Genomic DNA, 18,973 nt, shown 5'->3' on the forward strand with positions numbered 1-18,973 from the left:
TCCCGACCTGTGAGGACAAGAGCCCAGAGCCCCTGGAGGGGCCACGTACGTTCCTGCCCTAGACAGCACCATGATTTTCAAATCCAAGTTTGCAAAGTCATAAAGGATAAAAGGCTTTCCTCTTTTCTGAAGGGTCCGGAGAGGTGAGTGGCAACTGGGGGCTGCTGGACCAGGTGGCGGCTCTGACCTGGGTGCAGACCCACATCCGAGAATTTGGCGGGGACCCTCGGCGCGTGTCCCTGGCAGCAGACCGTGCTGGGGCTGATGTGGCCAGCATCCACCTTCTCATGGCCAGTGCCACCAACTCCCAACTTTTCCGGAGAGCTGTGCTGATGGTAAGTGGTGTGTGTTCTACCTTCAGTCTTACTGCAGATATGGCTGGGGGAGGTGGTTCTCCTGTGCTTCAAAAGTCTAGTTGGTTTCAATTGCTTGGGTTTCCCTTGTCCTTTGTCCTGAGTGTGGATCCTGCTTGGAGTTTTTCATGTATTTGTGATTCCACAATGCTAACTTTTTCCCACTCATGTCTGAAGTGCTAAAAATTTTAGATGGTAAAGTGTTTCTATTTCCTGAGAGTGGTTCATTAGGATTTAGTGATCTGAACCATCTATTATCTCTCTTGTCAATGAATGATGGCAAAGAAGAGAACTCACTGCTTGCAATTCTACTGAATGGTGTGAAGTGCCGGCTATGTGAGGATGATGATGATGGTGATGAGGAGGAAGATGATGGTGGTAATGATGACGATGATGATGGTGATGATACAATGATGTTGAGGATGACAATAATTATAATGGAAAAAGTAACCTGGTTGGCCACTGCATACGCCCTGATATTTATTGATCTGTCATTGATTAGTTTCTAATTTTATGGCACATCCAATTTGTGCCAGATGTGCTGTGCGAGATGCTGGAAATGCCATGAAAAATTATACATAACCCAGTTCTTAGGAAGCTTGTCATTACTGGGGGTTGAGGGACAAATGCTTAAAGTAGATATTTATAAGACGATCTTAGGGCAGCCCAAAGAGAAGGCCCCAACCAAGCATAAGGGAGGGAGGGAGTTTGGATCAGCACATCCCTTGAGGGGAGTGTCTGAGCCAAATACTGAATGCTGGGTAGGCATTTACCTAGAGACAAAGTCCTGGCAACAGGGAAAGTTTGGAGGACAGAGCCCTGTGGGGTAGCAGTGTGGAGGCAGAGAGGAACCAGACCGCCCTGAACAACTTGGGTTTTATCCTGAGTCCATGGGGAGCCATTGGAGTGGTTTTGATTATTTATTTGTTTGCTTGTTTGTTTTATTTTATTTTATTTTATGATTTTAAGCACTTTAAGTGTTCCATTCATTGGGATTAAGTACATTCTCAATCTTGTGCAACCATTACTACTATTGCCAGAAGAGAACCTCTGTATCCATCAACGCCCACATCTCCTCATTCTCTCAGCCCCTGGTAACCTCTACTTTCTGTCTCTATCCACTTGCCTGTAGTAGGTGCCTCATATTAGTGTAATCATGTAAGATTTGTCCTTATGTATCTGGTTTATTTCACTTAGCATAATGTCTTTAAGGTCCATCCATATTGGAGCAAGTATCAGAATTTCTTTCCTTTTTATGGCTGCATAATATTCCACTGTGCAGAGGGACCACATTTTGTTTATCTACTCATCTGTTGATGGACATTTGAGTTCTACCTTTTGCCTATTGTGAACAGTGCTGCTGTGAACATGGGTGTGCCATCAGAAGGCCTTTAAGCAGGAAGGAAACGTGCTTACAGCTGCCCTTCAGGACAACCTCTCTTAAAGCTGGCTGAAGGATGAATTTAAGAGGGGCAATGCTGGAGGTGGAGAAAGCAATTAGGATACTGTAAAGTTAAGGAAAGATGGAGAACGACTAACTGCACCTCAGCCTTGCCCGACCTTTTAGGGATCCAAACTCTTGATCCTAGGAGGGTAGGAGAAGAGTCATTGTTTGGGCACAACTGATGCTAGATCAGCATTGTCACCATTGCCAACAGTAAGCTGTGTCACCTGCCATGCATCTCTCTCCATCAGCCACAGGAGCCTTTCATGTTCCTTGGAGTCCATGCTCTGTTCTGGCCCATACAGGCAGTTTCCTTTGCATGCAACAGTTTTTCCCCATCCCCCTCTTTGCCTTCTCTACTTTTTCTTTAGAGAAGCCTTCCTTACTTTTCAGCCTAGAACTGAGCCCTTTTTACATGGCTTGTGCTGCCTGTATGTCTCCTGTGCAGCATTTACCAGGATTTCCAACGGTAAGTAATTGCTCTTAGTGCCAAAGCTGCTGCCTCACAAGACTGCAAGCTCCAGCCGAGCAGGGCCTGGGTGTACCTTGCTCTCCATGGGACCCGGAGCACCCCCACACAGCACATCTTAGAGTCCATGGATGTGCTGTAATTATTTGGGGGCAGCAGTGAGCAGATGACTGGGGGAGGATTCAGCTGTTGCTCTCAGGGGCCCAGGGACCCACAGGATACACCAGCTCCCTCCCTTCCACCCCTTTCTTGTGAGTCTTGTCCTTTGATTCCAATTTTCTGCAATCTGTCCCTCTGAAGTTGATCCATCTCAGTGGCAGGAGAATTGAGCACTAACATCTTTCAGTTCCTGGTGTTGAAAACAAACCATCCTGCGTTGAATTGATCCTGGAGAGATTTCTCCAGGGTCCTTTCAGAAACCAGACACTCATTAGGACCCAGGAGATGCCAAAAATACCTTCCAATGGGCTCAGAAAGCAGATTTTTCTTTTTGAGGGTTTAGGTGTTTGGGGAATTTCAAATACTAATCTGCTTTAACAAATGGCAGTGTATTTAAAAATAAACCCTTCCATCTGTTTTAGCCATTTGGAAGCAGCTTTTACAACTGCTTCCAGCAGTCCTTGGGATGCATGTGAAATTATTTGGAATTGAGAGAACTAAAATACTTCAATATATTAGCAGTTCTTAAATGTGTTCTTTATCAACAGATGTTTGGGGAAATGAATATGAGTTGGCAGTTTATTCTAGGATAAAATCTTAAGTCTCTCTGCAAATCTTGGGGCCAGAACTGTTGAAACATTGGTCAAGGGAAAGCCTGTGATGATAATGAAGAACCTGTATTCATTCAGCACATCTGAGACCGCAAAGCACTTTCGGTGTCTTATCTCACCGATTCCTTGACTGATTGGCATGGGGACTTTATTTTATTTTTCAATCTAGAGATAAGAAATCTGAGGTTCAGAGAGATTTAGTGACCTACCAAAGAACACACAGCAAGGAAGAAGCTGTGTTAAGGACTAGAACCTAAAGCCAAGTCCTGTGTTTCCCCACTCTGTGATGCTGCCTCTCCAGGAATTTGGGACTCTCTTGGGGTATCAAGGTGTAATATAATGAGCCAAAGCCTAAGATCAGATAGGCCTGCATGAAGATCCTAGTCTTGGAGAAAAAACTTCACCTTGTATTATTCACCTATCAGATTAAATCAGTGTGATGAATTCTGTTTCCCAAGGTCTCGAGATATTGTCAGGACTGATGGTTTGCAAAGTGTCCTGCACAACATAGGAACTCAAGAAATCAAGCTCCTCTTCCCTCTTCCCTTGCCAAGGGAAGGCAACTCCAGACAGAAGTATGTCCTAGGGTATTTCACCCGTTCTGGGACTGGGTTGGAGGATGAAGGATGACTTGTTCCAAACATGCATCCTGTGGCTCTGTCCCTGCACAGTCTTAAGACGAAAGTCATGTCCTCTGTGGTATGATTCACGAACCCAGAAAACATTTCCCTTGCTGTTCTATGACAGTGCCCCAAGTGTGCATTCCTCAGGGTGAACTCCTGGCCTCAGGAATCAGTCTCGAGCTAAATTTTCTGGTCTTGTTTTTTACTCCATTCCTGCATGAATCCTACACTCCAGGCTCATTAACTATCACCCTTTTGAGGAAATGCCGTGCCTTCCTCCAGGCCTTTTTGTCTCTGTTCTGTGTTCAGCATATCCAATATCCACCTGGAAAGTTCCTGCTGTCCTTCAGTACTCAGCTGAAGTGAAGCGTCCAAGCCTTTCCTCATCTCTTGAAATAGAAGGAAAGAATCTCACCTTAGTGAAAACACTTATATGTAGCAATTCTTAGGAACTGTGCCTTATTTTACATGCTTGTTATTTTTCTAACATCTCTCATTCCAATTTTACTATGACTAGGTGCTTGAAAACTTACATGAGTTTAAAGCTTTTAGTGTTTCCTTAACACTTAGCACAGCACTTGGTTCAGAGACAGTGCTGAGTTCCACTAAAGTGGTGAGAGAGATGGTGGTTTGGGCCCAGAACACTGTTCTCTACTGTTTTTGCAGTATATCTCATAGTATGAGCATGCTGTGCTTGTCTATTCAGAATTCACCAAGATATTCATGAGTTTTGATGCTTCTGTATATGTTTTAGAATAAGTTTATTGAGGTTTTATTCTAATATTTTTGCTGGGAGTTTGAGTGACATAGACTTGGTCATTAATTTCAGAAAAAAAATCTTCGTTGTAATGATGTTAAGCCTTGCATTCACGAATCAGGTAAACACTGTAACCGTGAATATAGTATTTTTGCCTTGTTAGGTCTTTCATGCAGTTTTGAACATTTTTTAATAAACGTTTTGTGAAATCATTGTGAGGTAAGTTCCCATACATACCGTCATCTGGTTGGTATTGTTGATGCTGTCTTCTTTTCTATTGTATTTTCCAGGTTGAAAATACTAGTGTTAGGAAATAAGTGGATTCAGCAATTTGCTGTGCTGTTTTGTCACGTCTAATGCTTTGCCTGTCCGTTTTCTTTGGGGTTTCTATGAAGTTTCCTCATTATTCTGCAAATAATGGCAGGTTTATTTCTATACCTATTGAAGCAAAATGCTCAGTTGATATAAGATGGAGACCCAGTACTAAAGCAGTTTAGTGGATAAATAAGTTCCTTTGTTTTTTTCTTTCTCTCTCTCTTATAACATCTGCCAAGGTGGGCAGTCCAGGTGTCTCTGGATCACTCAGGGCTCTGGTTTCTTCTGGATATTTCTCTGCTATTTCTTAAGGCCTTCCTCATCTGCATGGTTGAGTTTAGGCTGCCAGGGGTTCCAGATAGTAGGGAAGGGATGGAGAGGAAGGAGGACCACACCTGCCATCTTAGGGCTTTGCTGGCAAGGGGCACCATCCCTCTTCAGGTATGGTTACAAGCAGAACTGCATTTGATTTGCTTTTGTTCTTCATCACCTTTCTTGATCATGCTTATTCATATTTTTATCACATTAGTCTACTTAAACAATGTTTTGCTTTTTAAAATCTTCTCTGTGGCTGTGTTTTCAGAAGTCTATTTCACTGATGTCTTATATTATCTTCTACCTTCTTCTCGTTTCTTTGGCTATCTATTGTTCCTTTAGCTTCTTAAGTTGAAAGTTAAACTCATTACTTTCATTCTTTGTTTCCTGATCAATTTATTTCAAGCAATAATTTACCTTCTGTCTATTTTATCAGCTACAGCCATGAAATTTTGAAAAGTAGCAATCTGTCATTTATTTATAATATTTTATTTGTTGCATTATTTTCTTCTTAACCTAAGGATTTTTTTTAGACTTTAGATCCCTAGAATTTTTAAATTTTTATTCATCACTTTGGAATTTGATTTCCAATTTTATTACTTTATTATCGTAGAGCATGAGCTGGAAGATGCCGACTCTGAAATTTATTAGTACTTTCTCTGTGACCTAATACATTATCCATTTGTTGGCAGAAAAGTTATATAGTGTTATCAAAATCTATCTACCTATTTATGTATTTACTTATCTTTGCTTACTGAATTAGTTTCTGAGATTTGTATGTTAAAATTTCCAAGTAAAATTATGGATTTATCTAATTGTCCCTGTTGCAGTTGCTTAATATATTCTGAAACTATATCATCCCATTAACATACGTGGCAATCATTTTTTCTTCTTAATATATTGTTCCTTTTGCACATCTCTATTTGCCATTATGTAATTTATTTTCACCTTAAGTCCCATTTTGTCTCAAAAATGGGACCACAGGTTTTCTTTCATTCATTTTTGCATTAAAAATTTTTGCATTAAAATTTTAATTTTGCATTAAAATTTTTTGCCCATTTATTTTCAAATTTTGTGTGTCAATAGACAATGCTGGAATTTTAAAAATGTGTCCTCCATACAGCATGATCTTTCAAACATATCAGTGAAATGATCTTATCCCTACTTGGATCCTTTCAGTGGCTCCTTATGTCTCCTAGAACTGACCCTATGCCACCGCCTACCCTCTAGGGCCCTGCAGGACCTTCCTGATACCTCCTACTCACATTCCATGCTTCCCTAGTTCCCTCAGTCTGGCCACCCTGCCTTCTTTTAGCTCCTTCAGCATGCAGTCTTGCTCCTCCTGCCTGCAGGAATTGCCCCATTATTCCTGCTGACTCCATACACTTCCTAGATCTTTACATGGCTGTTTGCTGCTCACCTTTCAGGCCTCAGCCCAAACATTGCCTCTGCTTGGAGGCCTTTCCTAAGCCTGGACCTGAAGGATGCCCTGCCTGTCGGGTGACTACTTAGAGCCTGCCCTCACCATCATTACCAAGCATCTTGTTTATTTATGATGTCAAACTCCATGATGTCAGAGACCTCATCTGGTTTTCATTGCTACAGCCCCAGTCCCTGAGCAGTGTCTATTTAGTAGGTGTCCAGAAATATCCGCAGAAAGAAATTCTTGAAAGAATGAATAGCGCAGCTATCACAAGTAATGTGCAGAAAATCTGGGCGAGACGTTTTTGTAACAATCGTTCAGAATTTGGTCTTTCCTTCAATCCCTTAGACCCATCTTCAAGTTTCATGAGACACCCCCCAGAGTCATACACACTGGTTTTTCTTAAGGCCACACCTAAAGAAGATGCTGAGCTGCTAACTGGCACCGGGTTTCTCTGGGTGATCTTTGCTCCTCTCTCTCTAGTTGTACATTTATTTGAGAATTTGAAACCCTCAGAGCTTCTGAATGAACCATCCATCCCCCTCAACCCAGAAACTCTCCCTATGTACTAAAGGTTAAATATTTATTAGGTTTATTTTAATCAGGAATAAATACATGATTTAGCAAAGTGTAATGCTTCCCACTTAGAAATCCCTCTGGGTGCTCCCCAAACATTCCAATCACATTCTTCACAATGGAAAACAATACATAAGAACATAAGATGCTGTGCAGACATCTGGAGTTCAGGGGGTCACCCTGCCTTATGTGGGAAGTCAATATCCACAGTGTTACATTCATTTCTCATACGTTGGCTGGTTCCTTTGAAATAGCCTTTTGGAATTGTTGGGGAAACCACAGATGTCTCCTTGTATAAACACACTGGAATCTATGATACAGAAAATCGTGTAACTGCACATACACATACCACTAGCACGATGAGCTCAGATGAACGGAATGCTTATGTGAGCAGACAGACAGGGAGAGATACTGCAGGCATGTTCCCCTCCTTCCCCAGGATCCCTTTGAAACTGAGAAACATGAGTCATAGATTCATCTGCAGCCCACTATTTTCCTAGCAGGATTTGGATGGCAGCTTCTCCTTCTCTGGCTATACATTGTGTTTTCTCCCTTGTCTCTTAAAATTATGCGTGACATCATTAATCCACTTGAACTCCCCATCTTTCCTGGAGTTCAGCATTTTTCCTCATATGGATGCCAGACCCTTCTTAGAATAAAGTACTGGGTGAGTTAATTCTATAGACTGCATCCATTTCTTAAAAAAAAAAAAAAAAAAAAAAATCCAACTATTCTTACCTATCCGATCCAGCCAGCCCTTCCACTCTGAAGAGCAGCTGGAAACTGAGCTCCTGAGTGTCTCTCACCTGTCTCCAATTCCATCCTAAGCCATGAGCTGATTTCTCTTTTTACACATTTGTTTATACATTTTTTTTCCCTGTCTACACTGTGAACACCTCTGTTGGGGGTTGGGACTTAAGCATCTATTTTTTTTTGTTTTTTTTTGGCTTGCCTGACACCTTACACGGGACTTAATGCAATGCCTATTCAGGCGATAAATGAATAGTTGATGCATTCATACAGACAAGAATCTCAGCATCTCAGAGAAGCTCTGTCTGCACTGCAAAGCCATGACTGCAGACATCAGGGAAGCTGGTGCAGTTCTAGGCTCGTCCCCTTGATTTCCCTGCCAGCAGCCCTCCTCTCATTCTTCTGGCCCTCTGCAGAATCAGGGGGGCCATCTGACTTCCACCCACATGGCTTTGGTGCAGGAGCAGGCCAAAGGTATCTCCCAATTGAAGGCTAAGAAGTCCTTTGGGCTAATGTTTAGTGTCACGAAGTTCCTTTAAAAAGAGAGGAAATCATACCAGAGGTCCCTATGGATTGGGTAAAGTAGTTCCATTCAGGGCACCCATCTGCAAACCCAGACCTTCTGCCAGGCCACAGCTTTTGTTTCCTCTCCCTCTCAGGCTTGCCCATACAGAAGTGCTCTCCGATGACCTCAGAGTACTATCTGGACAGGTGCAGTTCCTTGGAGAACAGTCCTGGTGCACTTTCTTGTGCGAGGGGCTTTGTCCTTCCCACACACACAACGTGTGCATACATACATGCTGGGCTCTTCCAAGCATCGCCTGACATGTCATGATCCAATGTTTCATGATGCCACAGCCCTGATCAGACACCAGGGAGGGGTTCCTTTGGTCACGATGTGGATAGAGAAGAGGTGAATCTGAGTCTCCATGTGGCTTCTCTTGACTTTTAAAATATGTGAGGTTCCCGGGGATCAGGGAACCTTGCTTTTTGCAAGATCCCAGACAATAGTTGGAACTTCTACTCCTTTTGGGCATGAACCATTGTGTCTGTTCTTGGCTAGTCCTCAAAGTAAGGTGGTGATGAGAAGAATGAGCTCTTTCTCTTGCTGCCACCATACATTAGGGAGACGCTTTTCTTCTTTCGATCAAAGGAGGTGTTGTCCTCACTGGTCAGAGACAGGTAAGAGGCTATGCTTTCTCGAAGGCCATAGCTGAAAAGGGATTCATCTACCCCAAGTGGGTTCTCTGTTCCCTCAGGGTTCTCATGCAGTCTGTTGGTCAGAAGAAAAGGAGGCAGAGAAAGGGAAAAAAGAGAGTCATAGAGAGAGAGGAGGGGATAAAGGGCAAGAAAATGAGAACAGCAGGAAAAGAAAAACAAAAATCCTGGTGACTATTTCTCTAACTTATTATAATTTTTATTTATTTATTTTAAGATGGAGTCTCACTCTGTTGCCCAGGCTGGAATGCAGTGGTGCAATCTCTGCTCACTGCAACCTCTGCCTCCCTGTCTCAAGTGTTTCTCCCACCTCAGCCTCCTGAGCAGCTGGGATTACAGGCATCTACCACCACACCCAGCTAGTTTTTTGTATTTTGGGTAGAGACAGGGTTTCACCATGTTGGCCAGGCTGGTCTCAAACTCCTGACTTCAGATGATCTGCCCACTTTGGCTTCCGAAAGTGCTGGAGTTACAGGCATGAGCCACCATGCCTGGCCCTAACTTATTCTAATTGTTACCCTTACCCAGTATTCTAACTACTCTAACTGCAATTATTCTAACCCATTATTTTAATTCTGGTTCTTACATTTGTGGGCCATGTGATCTTGTACAAATCACTTAACCCATCTGAACTGCTCTTTTCTTGGATGGCTGACACTTCCAACTATAAATTTTAGTAAAAATTAATTTTTGTTATTTACAAGAAAGAGTAGTTTTCTTCATGTCTCGCATACTTTTGATCTCTGATTTTCTTCAATTTGCCAGTGGGATGTCTGGATTGATACTGAATTATTAAGATAACCCACAAATCCCAAACTACAGATATCCTTTAAAATTCCCGGGCTGACAACGGAATAAACAGAACAAATCCACGAAATTTTTTTTTATCTTAGAAAAAACAAAGAAGTCACTATAGGATTCTGCTGATGTGTTTAAACTTAGTGAGTGGATTTTAAATAATATTAAATTTACACAGGATGTGTTAGTTTCTAGTATCCCAACAATCAGAAAAAGAAAAGTGGTATATTTCAGCTAGAATGTATACTGCTAGCATAGAATAAGGACTCAGTAAATGTTTGCAGAAACACGGGGAGCTGCCACACACATCGTGAGGCCTGAGGCTGCCCCTGCACCCAGGGATTCCTTTGGTCTACACTTGTGTGGGGTGCTCACCCCCTAGTTTCAGCAGGGCTGGCTGACCCTGGCCATGGTTTTCATGTACTAGGCATACATACTGTTTTGTGCTCACATGTTCAAGGAGCACTTGCATGCGTGCGCACACACACACCATACTCACCTGGACATTCTCCTCCAGTCCACGGTCTTCTGACGCAAGGTGACAGGTGAGTTGGAGGCCCTCACTGCTGGGGCAGCCGTGCTTTGTGTCAGGCAGGGTGTGGTGAGCACACAGCACAGGCCATCAGCCACCTCTGAGGAGGAAGCAGACAGCCGGTCAGGGACCCTGGATATGCCTCAGCCAGGGTGGGGTTCGGGCCTCAGACACCCACTAGTGCAGCTCCCTGGCTGTTGCCATGGGGAACTGGACCTGAGATTTCAAAGGGGCATGGTAGGTAGTGGCAGTGCTGAAAGCCATGTGCCCAACTGTTTGAGAAATGTAAGCATGCCCTGGTATCCTCTGCACTTAGCCAGGCACGAGCAGAGAGAGAGGTTTAAGATCCAGTATCAACCAAGCTTGAGTTTGAATTTTAGCTTTACCCCATAGTAAATTACCAAGAACTTCTCTGAGCTTTCCTTTCCTCAACTGCAGAATGAAAGAAATGAGGGAACAAGTGAGTGCCTGCAGAGGCTGCAGCCTTCCAGGGTTTCCTATGGAGGCCCAATCCATTGACCTCACAGGGTGTGAGAATGGGGCTGAGTACAACACTGATCCCCACAATTGTGCATTTAGAATGGCACAGGTGAACTAAATTTATCTCTAGGAGGGAAGATAAAAGAAACAATGAAAGAAGGAAGGAAAGGAGGGAGGGAGCAGAGGAGTGAAAGAGGGCGAGGAGGAAAAGCAAAGGTGAGAGGGAGAAGGAGGAAGAGGAGGAGGTGAAAATAGCACAAAAAGTAGAAGACACAGGAAGGGAGGGAAGAGAAAACAAAGATAAAGAGGGCAAAGACAGAATGCAGACAAAGAAAGAATGAAAATAATCTTTCACTCTAGAGGCTCACGCACAAAAAGAATAAAAATTAAATAAACCTGTTTCTTTTTTCCCTTGGTGAAAATCTCTGTGTAAAACGTCTGACTCTCAGGGTCCCCCGTCTTTCCAGGTACATTACAGTGTAGCTTCTTTCTCTTGGAAGGCTTCTCCCTAGCCCATGTTATCATGAGAAAGACTTGATTCTGCTGTACTCAGCCATCTTAGAGATAGAGGAAATTCTGTGTAGTCTTGTTCAGGCTGAAAACCCCAGTGCTTCTCCTGTGCCCCGGGGGGAGGTGATGTGGCCAAGGGGGTGAGGTGCCACTGGCCTCCAGCAGGACTAAGCCACCCCTGGCCTCAGAGCCAATCCACCACCAGGTTTTAGAAAGCACATCACCCCTCTGACAGGCCCCACTTCCCATCTGATTTATGGAGTGCTCTCTGGGGCATCCTTGCCAAAGAACGAAAGGAATTTGTAGCGGAAGAAGCACACTCAGCCTGTCACGGGGCAGGCAAGCCAGGAAGACCTTGTTTCATGGTTTTCAGTCTGACTTCAACTGTGAACTCCAATGTCTACCCACACAGGTGCCCTTGGAGAAATGGGAGGTGAGACCATAAATTTAGAGGGAGATTTAATTGGATGGGAATCTAAAATAATGACCTGTCATGGGTTGGAAATGGAAAGGACCTCCCAGGTTATGAGGCGAGGAAGATGAAGTCAGATGCAGAGGCTGGAGAGATCAGCTACAGTGTGCAGCACAGGCAGGGGACACTCCGTGAGTGTCCTTCCTTAGACAGGTTAATACTTAGCGTGAAAAATACATGTTGACAAAGAGCAAAAGAACCACCACTCATAAGCACATAACATGAGCCCAGCACTGAGCTAGCCTCGGCCCCTGGATCTCATTGAGGCCTTGATCAACTCGTGTGGTCAGTATTGTTTTTTATTTTATTTTATTTTATTTTATTTTATTTATTTTTTTTACAGACGGAGTCTTGCTCTGTCGCCAGGCTGGAGTGCAATGGTGCAGTCTTGGCTCATTGCAATCTCTGCCTCCCATATTCAAGCGATTCTCCTGCCTCAGCCTCCCAAGTAGCTGGGATTACAGGCACATGCCACCACGCCTGGCTAACTTTTTGTATTTTTAGTAGAGACGGGGTTTCACCACATTGGCCAGGATGGTTTCAATCTCCTGACCTCGTGATCCACCCACCTCAGCCTCCCAAAGTGCTGAGATTACAGGCGTGAGCCACCATGCCTGGCCATCAGTGTTTTTATACCCATTTGGGGAGGGAAAAACTGAGCATCCCAAGGTGAAGTAACTTACTCAGGGCCATAGAAATGTGACCAAAATCAATCTTATTGACTCATTCTAAAAGCAACTCATTGCCTCTTAAATAGAGAAGAAAGACATCCTCCAGCTGTCCCTTGGGTTCAGACACGCTGGTCTATTTCACCCATGTCTACATGGTTCATCACAATGCACATTCCTCTGCACCTTTAGGGTCCAACACCTCTATATTCAAGGGTTCCTAGACCCTTAAGGTCCCCAGCCCTTGATTTTCCCAGCCATATTTTAGAATTCATTTATGCCCCACGCACTCTGTTCTCCCAGTAACCACCATGCATGGTGTACTTTAGGTGCCACATTTTTCGCATGTATCTTTTTTTTTTTCAATTGGACTAGCAGCAATCCTGTGAAGATTATTGCATTTTAATCCCCATGTTGCAAATGAAAAAACTGATCCTCTAAGATGCCAAGTAATTTGCCTAAAGGCATATGATAAAAATTATAAGCAACCTGTTGTTAGATGTCTATTCAAACCCCTGGTGCACAATTCCTCTCATTCTGTGTCTTTTTTTTTTTTTTTTTTTTTTGTGAGACAGTCTTGCTCTGTTGCCCAGGCTAGAGTGCAGTGGTGCAATCTCGGCTCACTGCAGCCTCTGCCTCCCAGGTTCAAGCGATTTTCCTGCCTCAGCCTTCCAAATAGTTGGGATTACAGGTGCCTGCCACCACACCTGGCTAATTTTTGTATTTTTAGTAGAGACGGGGTTTCACCATGTTGGTCAGACTAGCCTCAAACTCCTGACCTCGGGCGATCTGCCCACCTCAGCCTCCCAAAGTGCTGGAATTACAGGCGTGAGCCACCGTGCCCAGCCCATGTCTTTAGAATGAATCCAGTGGAGATAAAAGTGGCCGTGTGGCTTCCACTTGGGGATTCTCAATGGGGCATAGGAAGCACTTCAGGTTTTTACACCTTTTCAGTTATTCACAGAGGTGAACAGATGACTGTAATCCACTGAGTGGTTCGATGACCAGGAACATACCACGGGAAGGCGCCAGTGCTGCACTGGGGTGAGATAGTCCCCACGGTCAAGCAGCGGCAGGTAGATTTGGGTAGCCTGGTAGCCTCATGGCCTCATGGTCCCTAGAAGCTTTGCTAGGACAGCATCCTTCTCATGTTTGCTTTTGTCTATGCAAAACTTATGGTCTCCACACCCCCTCCGATGGTTGTTATTAAAAGTCAAATACCACAACCAACCTTTTCTTACAACCAATATAAGTTGGCTGTTTCCAGGACTCCCTTCCTCTTTCGGTTTTACCTGGCTGCTCAGTTTTCAGATATCACAAGTAGTATGTGTTATTTGTTTTGCATCTGCTCTGTGGTAGGCTATGCTGAACACGCTACATGAACGATCGTGTTTAATATTTATTCAGTCACCTGCTAGGAGCCTGTATTCACTCACCTCCCATAAATGGGGACCCCAGGTTCTGAGGGGTGGCTGACTTTGCCCAAGGCCTCACAAGGTACAGATCTGAGCTTGGACCTCCCTCTCCTGAGCAGCCATTTCTGCTTCATGCCCTGCTGCTTCTCATGGGCCAGCTGTGATAACCAAAGTCCTGTGGACCTATTTCTACTTGAAATGCACTTTGCTTGCTCAGTTCAAGACCACATATACAAGAGAATGCCAACAAAGTTGCCCCAAGCATGTGAGGTCAAGCATCCTGAACCCAGAAGGGGGAGGATGCTGTCAAAGCAAAAGCAATTTCTTCCTTTCCTCCATGCAATATGCGAGTAAGTGGGGAGGACGCTGATGTTCCGCTGGGTAAAAGTGGCTGGTATTTAATGGGAGCTCGTGGTTATGGGCCAGGCACCCTCCCCACTTTCCATGAACTGACTCTGTGGACCTTCATGGTGTCCTTGGGAGGGGGAACTATTCGTGTCTGCCTGGCACAGATGAAGAAAGTGAGACACAAACAGCCAGCCTCAGGCTGCCTAGCTAACACTGAGTGGATCTGGGATAGAAACAGAGCTTCCAGAGCTGCTTTTAGGAAATTTAGCATTGAGCCAACTGTTCACAATTTCTCCCTTTTCTGTAGGGTAAAGTTCCGACTCCTGAGCTGATGTTTGGGCCTTTCACAGTGTAACTCAACTTTCTCTCTCTGGCAGTATCCTACACTCTTCCAGCCACCAACACCACATGATGCTTCCTTTATCTCAGTGGAGGCTCCCCGTCTTATCAGCCTGGGAGAATTCAGACCTCTCTCCTGGGACTGTGATGGGCACAAAAATGAGTTAAATGTAATTCCTAGTCTTTAGGAACCTGTTGAGGAACACAGCCTAGCACACAATTAACCAGGCCACGTGGGAGCATGATCGGAAAGCTGGGAAAGAAACCCTTGGCATGCTCTGAGCACAGTGAAGACAGGCAGCCACTGCTAACTCCTACAGCTTCATTGCAGAGGCGATTCGTGTTGGCCTTGAAGGCCAGTGAGGATTTTGACAAGACAGGCAGCCACTGCTAACTCCTACAGCTTCATCGCAGAGGCGATTCGTGTTGGCCTTGAAGGCCAATGAGGATTTTGACAAGCAGAAAAGGGAGAATGAGTGATACTCTAGAGCAGAGCCCCAGAGGCTTGAATATGTATGGCCCTCTTAAGGATGTGCAAGCTGGTTGCAGTTGTGAATCTAGGCACACCCTAACTTGTTTAATGCACAGGTCAAGAGAGGGCAAATTTGAGATTAGCTGCATTTTGCTTATTAAGGCAGCATACGCAAGCAATCTGTTTCAGTCTGAAATTTACAGTCTGAATTAACAAGAGAGCATATCATGAAGGCAGCATGGGCAGAAAGCAAGAGTAAATCACTGCATTTATTGGTGACTCCTCTGCATTCTAGACAGATAGCGCTGCAGAGCAATTAGCTAAGAGGGGTTCCACCATCACAGTCGCTCCAGACTAAATGTCTCTTACCAGAATAGTGGTTCACCAGGTCCTCCAGGCACTGGAAGGTGAGCCTCGGGGAAATGTAGTACCAGTTGTTGGGCAGGCGGAAAATGCGGTAATGCTTTACCTGCCTGTGTCTCACCGACAGTGAGTAAAACCCTGCAAGAGGTGGAGAAAAAGTCAGTGGGTTCCACCTGTCCTCACCCCAAGGCACCCAGCTAACCAGCCCACCACCACTGAGGTAGGGATACCTACCCACCCTTGGGATACAACAGTGATGCTAGGACGCAGCCCTTCCCTCCACTAGACCCTTCTCTGTTTAGATGTTGCTTTCTGTTAGAGACTGCAGGAGTGTATTATTGTGTCAAAGCAGATGTGTTCATCATATGGTCCTTACAGGTTTTTAGGAACACAGGTTTCATCCTCTTGGCTTTTTTTTTTTTTTTTTTTTGAGTCTGGGTCTTGCTCTGTCACCCAGACTGGAGTGTAGTGGCGCGATCTCAGCTCACTGCAACCTTCATCTCCTGGGCTCAAGGGATCCTCCCACCTCAGTGTCTGGAGTAGCTGGGACTACAGGCATGCGCCACTATGCCCGGCTAATTTTTGTATTTTTTGTAGAGATGGGGTTTTGCTACATTGCCCAGGCTGGTCTTGAACTCCTGGACTTAAGTGATCCACCCACCTCGGCCTCCCAGAGTGCTGGGATTACAGGCCTGAGCTACCGTGCCCGGCCTCGTCCTCTTTGCTTTTTGAGGCAAACACATTGGGGTGCTTCCACATCCTAAGGCCAAACGGAATGATTGTAATGTGGTTGCAACCTGGAGCTCCACGGTCCGTGGTGGTTTCTGACTCCTTCCCGAGTACACTCCAAGATGTCATCCCTACTGTTTTTCAGCCCCTCTCCCACCAGTGCTGCCACAGCACACATTTGAACAGGTCCTTGCAGTTATGCCCCCTCTTTCTTTGTCTGTACTCTCTCTGACTTATGCTTAGTCTTCTCTGCAATTTGGAGCAGTTGAGTCACCTTTCTGGGTATCCATAAGAACCACGTGAAAGGCGGGTTTTTGCTCTTTGAGCCTCGTTAGAGCAATGGCCTGCTATGGATTGGTAAGAGTAGAACCACGGGCATATGCCTCCATTTCCCCAAGTGCAAAATGAGAGAATTGGATGTAGGTCATGTTTCAGGGTCCTCTCTTGCTCTATCTTCTGGGGTTCCAGGAGTAGAAAACACCCAAGAGACAGAGGAGAAAGGGAGCTGATTGATTCTTTGCTATCTCTGCTGGGCAGGGCTAAGCAATGGCCAAGAAATCTCTGTTAATTCTCAGAAAGATCATAGGAGGTATTGCCCCCAATTATTTTAAAGATGGGAAAACAGAGGCCTAGAGGCCAGAGGCATGGGGCTTGGGAATGCCACCCCGGGGTGTGAACCTGATCCTCAGCACATCCCCCACAGTGCTCCAGACCTGCCATGAGTCAACCCAGCGTGAGCCTTCCCGTACGGTCAGCGGAACTGGGACTGTGGTAAGCAGACCGAGGGTAGCAAGTAAAACATTGTCAGAACTTTGCATACCCAAGGTGGGCCTGCCACATCTACCCAGCTCCAGCATGATGGCACATCTGCCTGATGACATCTTTATTTTTAGATGAGCTGCGGCACCCACCCTGGGTTCTTCCTCCATTTGGCCAGGCCAGTTTAGAAGTTTCTTTCTGAGTCGGGGCATCCTGCCTCCGGGGACCTCTAGGACAGGCACAGGATGTTTTGCTTTTGCATTGATCTTTCTGTTCCCCAGCATGTTTGGGTTTTTTAGAGAAAAGTTGATCTTGGATTTTTTTAAATCATGTATATGTGGTCCCTGCTTTCTGAAAGCAAGGCTGATGCCCATTTTGGTGAAGGGCTCTAGCACCAGGTAGCTTTGGCACTTATTAGGTGCATGGAAAGTACTCTCAGTGTGTTTTCTCTTATTTGATACCAAATGTACAAGAAGCAAGCCAAGAACTTGAAGATACCTTCTGAATTTTAAAAAAGCTGTTATTATTATTTAGTCTGGGAAAATCCTAGCTGTGAAGTATTTGGGAATAAACACGGTACTCTCCTACTGTAAATCTCATGGTCTAGATCGGGGGCCGAGGCTTAGAGAGAGAGAAGTGGTAACTTATAATTTGTAAGGCTAAAATTGGAACTTGGGACCCTTGCTTTGAATCGTGACAAAGAGCTCACTCTATTTATGTTTTTACTGAGGTACTTAATGCATATGATGCAAGGAAATTGTAATGCTAGAGAGGATGGTGACTGTGTGAGAGAACACGTCTGATTCTCTGAGCTGTCTGACTTAGTTACAGAGCACAGAGGAAACTGACATCGGGACTCTCTGTGCAGCAAGAGCAACACAAACATTATTACATTTGAATTTCACTACAACCTTACAAGGGAGGGGTGTTCTCTCCATTTCACAGATGAGAACACTGAGCTCAGACAAATCAGTCACAGAGCTTGACAGCACAGCCCAGGCTTGTACCGAAGGCTATGTTCTATCTGCCCAGCATGCTGCCTACACACTGCGTTCAATTTTGTTCTCAGTTGCTGGAAAAATTTCCAGCAGGAGTCATCAGGCCTGATGTTGGCCAGGCCCGTGGCCGTGCCCAGCCGGCTCCCCACTGCCTGTCTCTAGTCTCCTTGCTTCTCCACTGGCCTCCCCAGCAGTGTGTGGGCTGCAGGGAGCTTAACTACATCGGATCGATTTGCATGGACGTAGGAGGAAGGAAAATGAAGCCGTGTAATGAGTCAGCCGGGAACAAAACATGCTTGTCTGCCCCAGATGGGGAAAGATGAGTTGGGGGCCACTCACCTTTCTTGGTCTCACTCTCCCTGATCATGAAGGAGCCGATCTTTGTGTCTGGCAGCTGCAGCAGCTCCTCGGCCTTGTCTCTGCCCAGACCCTCAAACAGCCAGCTGGAAAGGAGGAAGACAGCCATTAGGATCTGGAACAAGCCCTCCCCCAGGAAAGGCGGGAATGGGCCTCCCACCATACTAAGCACTTGAAACCTAATCCTCATCTCCACCCACTAAGACAGGTAGCATCATCTCTCTTTCACAGACAAGAATCCTAAGGGTTCCAGTGATTAAGTAATTTGCTCAAGATACCATGTCAGCAGTTGATAGAGTTAAAATTAGAGTGCATTTTTCTGGGACATCCAATTCCATACCCACCATACTTCACTGCTGCTCTTCCTTTTATTTGTGTGTGTGTGTGTTTTAATGGAGTCCTGCTCTGTCACCCAGGCTAGAGAACAGTGGCGTGATCTTGGCTCACTGCATCCTCCACCTTCCAGGTTCAAGTGATTCTCCTGCCTCAGCCTCCCAAGTAGCTGGGATTACAGGCATGCACCACCACATCCGGCTACTTTTTGTATTTTTAGTAGAAATGGGGATTCACCATGTTGGCTGGGCTGGTCTTGAACTCTTGACCTCAAGCCATCTACCCGCCTCAGACTTCCAAAGTGCTGGGATTATAGGCGTGAGCCACCGTGCCCAGCCCTGCTCTTCCTATTCGATATGTTAAGGGATGTGATCACCTCTGTTAGAT

General features: G+C 45.1%; 2 protein-coding genes across 5 annotated transcripts in view; one reads left to right on the forward strand and one right to left on the reverse strand.

Moving 5' to 3' along the window:
* TG (thyroglobulin) overlaps positions 1–18,973 on the forward strand; it is a 273,793-nt gene that overhangs the window by 166,276 nt on the left and 88,544 nt on the right. The window contains exon 41 of the mRNA XM_033202283.1: positions 133–335. Within this exon, the coding sequence (XP_033058174.1) occupies positions 133–335 (203 nt within the window). The remainder of the gene's footprint in view (positions 1–132; positions 336–18,973) is intronic.
* The window catches only part of SLA (Src like adaptor), a 57,996-nt gene that overhangs the window by 11,517 nt on the left and 27,506 nt on the right, over positions 1–18,973 (reverse strand). For 3 of the 4 annotated variants that reach the window (XM_033202285.1, XM_033202286.1, XM_033202284.1), the window contains 4 exons: positions 18,236–18,339; positions 15,417–15,548; positions 10,311–10,443; positions 7,039–9,068 (listed from right to left, as the gene is read on the reverse strand). In XM_033202285.1, coding sequence (XP_033058176.1) covers positions 8,855–9,068; positions 10,311–10,443; positions 15,417–15,548; positions 18,236–18,339 — 583 coding nt within the window. In that variant the 3' untranslated portion in view covers positions 7,039–8,854. Of the gene's footprint in view, positions 1–7,038; positions 9,069–10,310; positions 10,444–15,416; positions 15,549–18,235; positions 18,340–18,973 lie in introns of those variants that run through there. The other variant, XM_033202287.1, reaches the window with a different exon arrangement.

This window comes from Trachypithecus francoisi, unplaced genomic scaffold (assembly GCF_009764315.1).
Source record: "Trachypithecus francoisi isolate TF-2019V2 unplaced genomic scaffold, Tfra_2.0 Lachesis_group7, whole genome shotgun sequence".
Classification (NCBI taxonomy): domain Eukaryota; kingdom Metazoa; phylum Chordata; class Mammalia; order Primates; family Cercopithecidae; genus Trachypithecus; species Trachypithecus francoisi.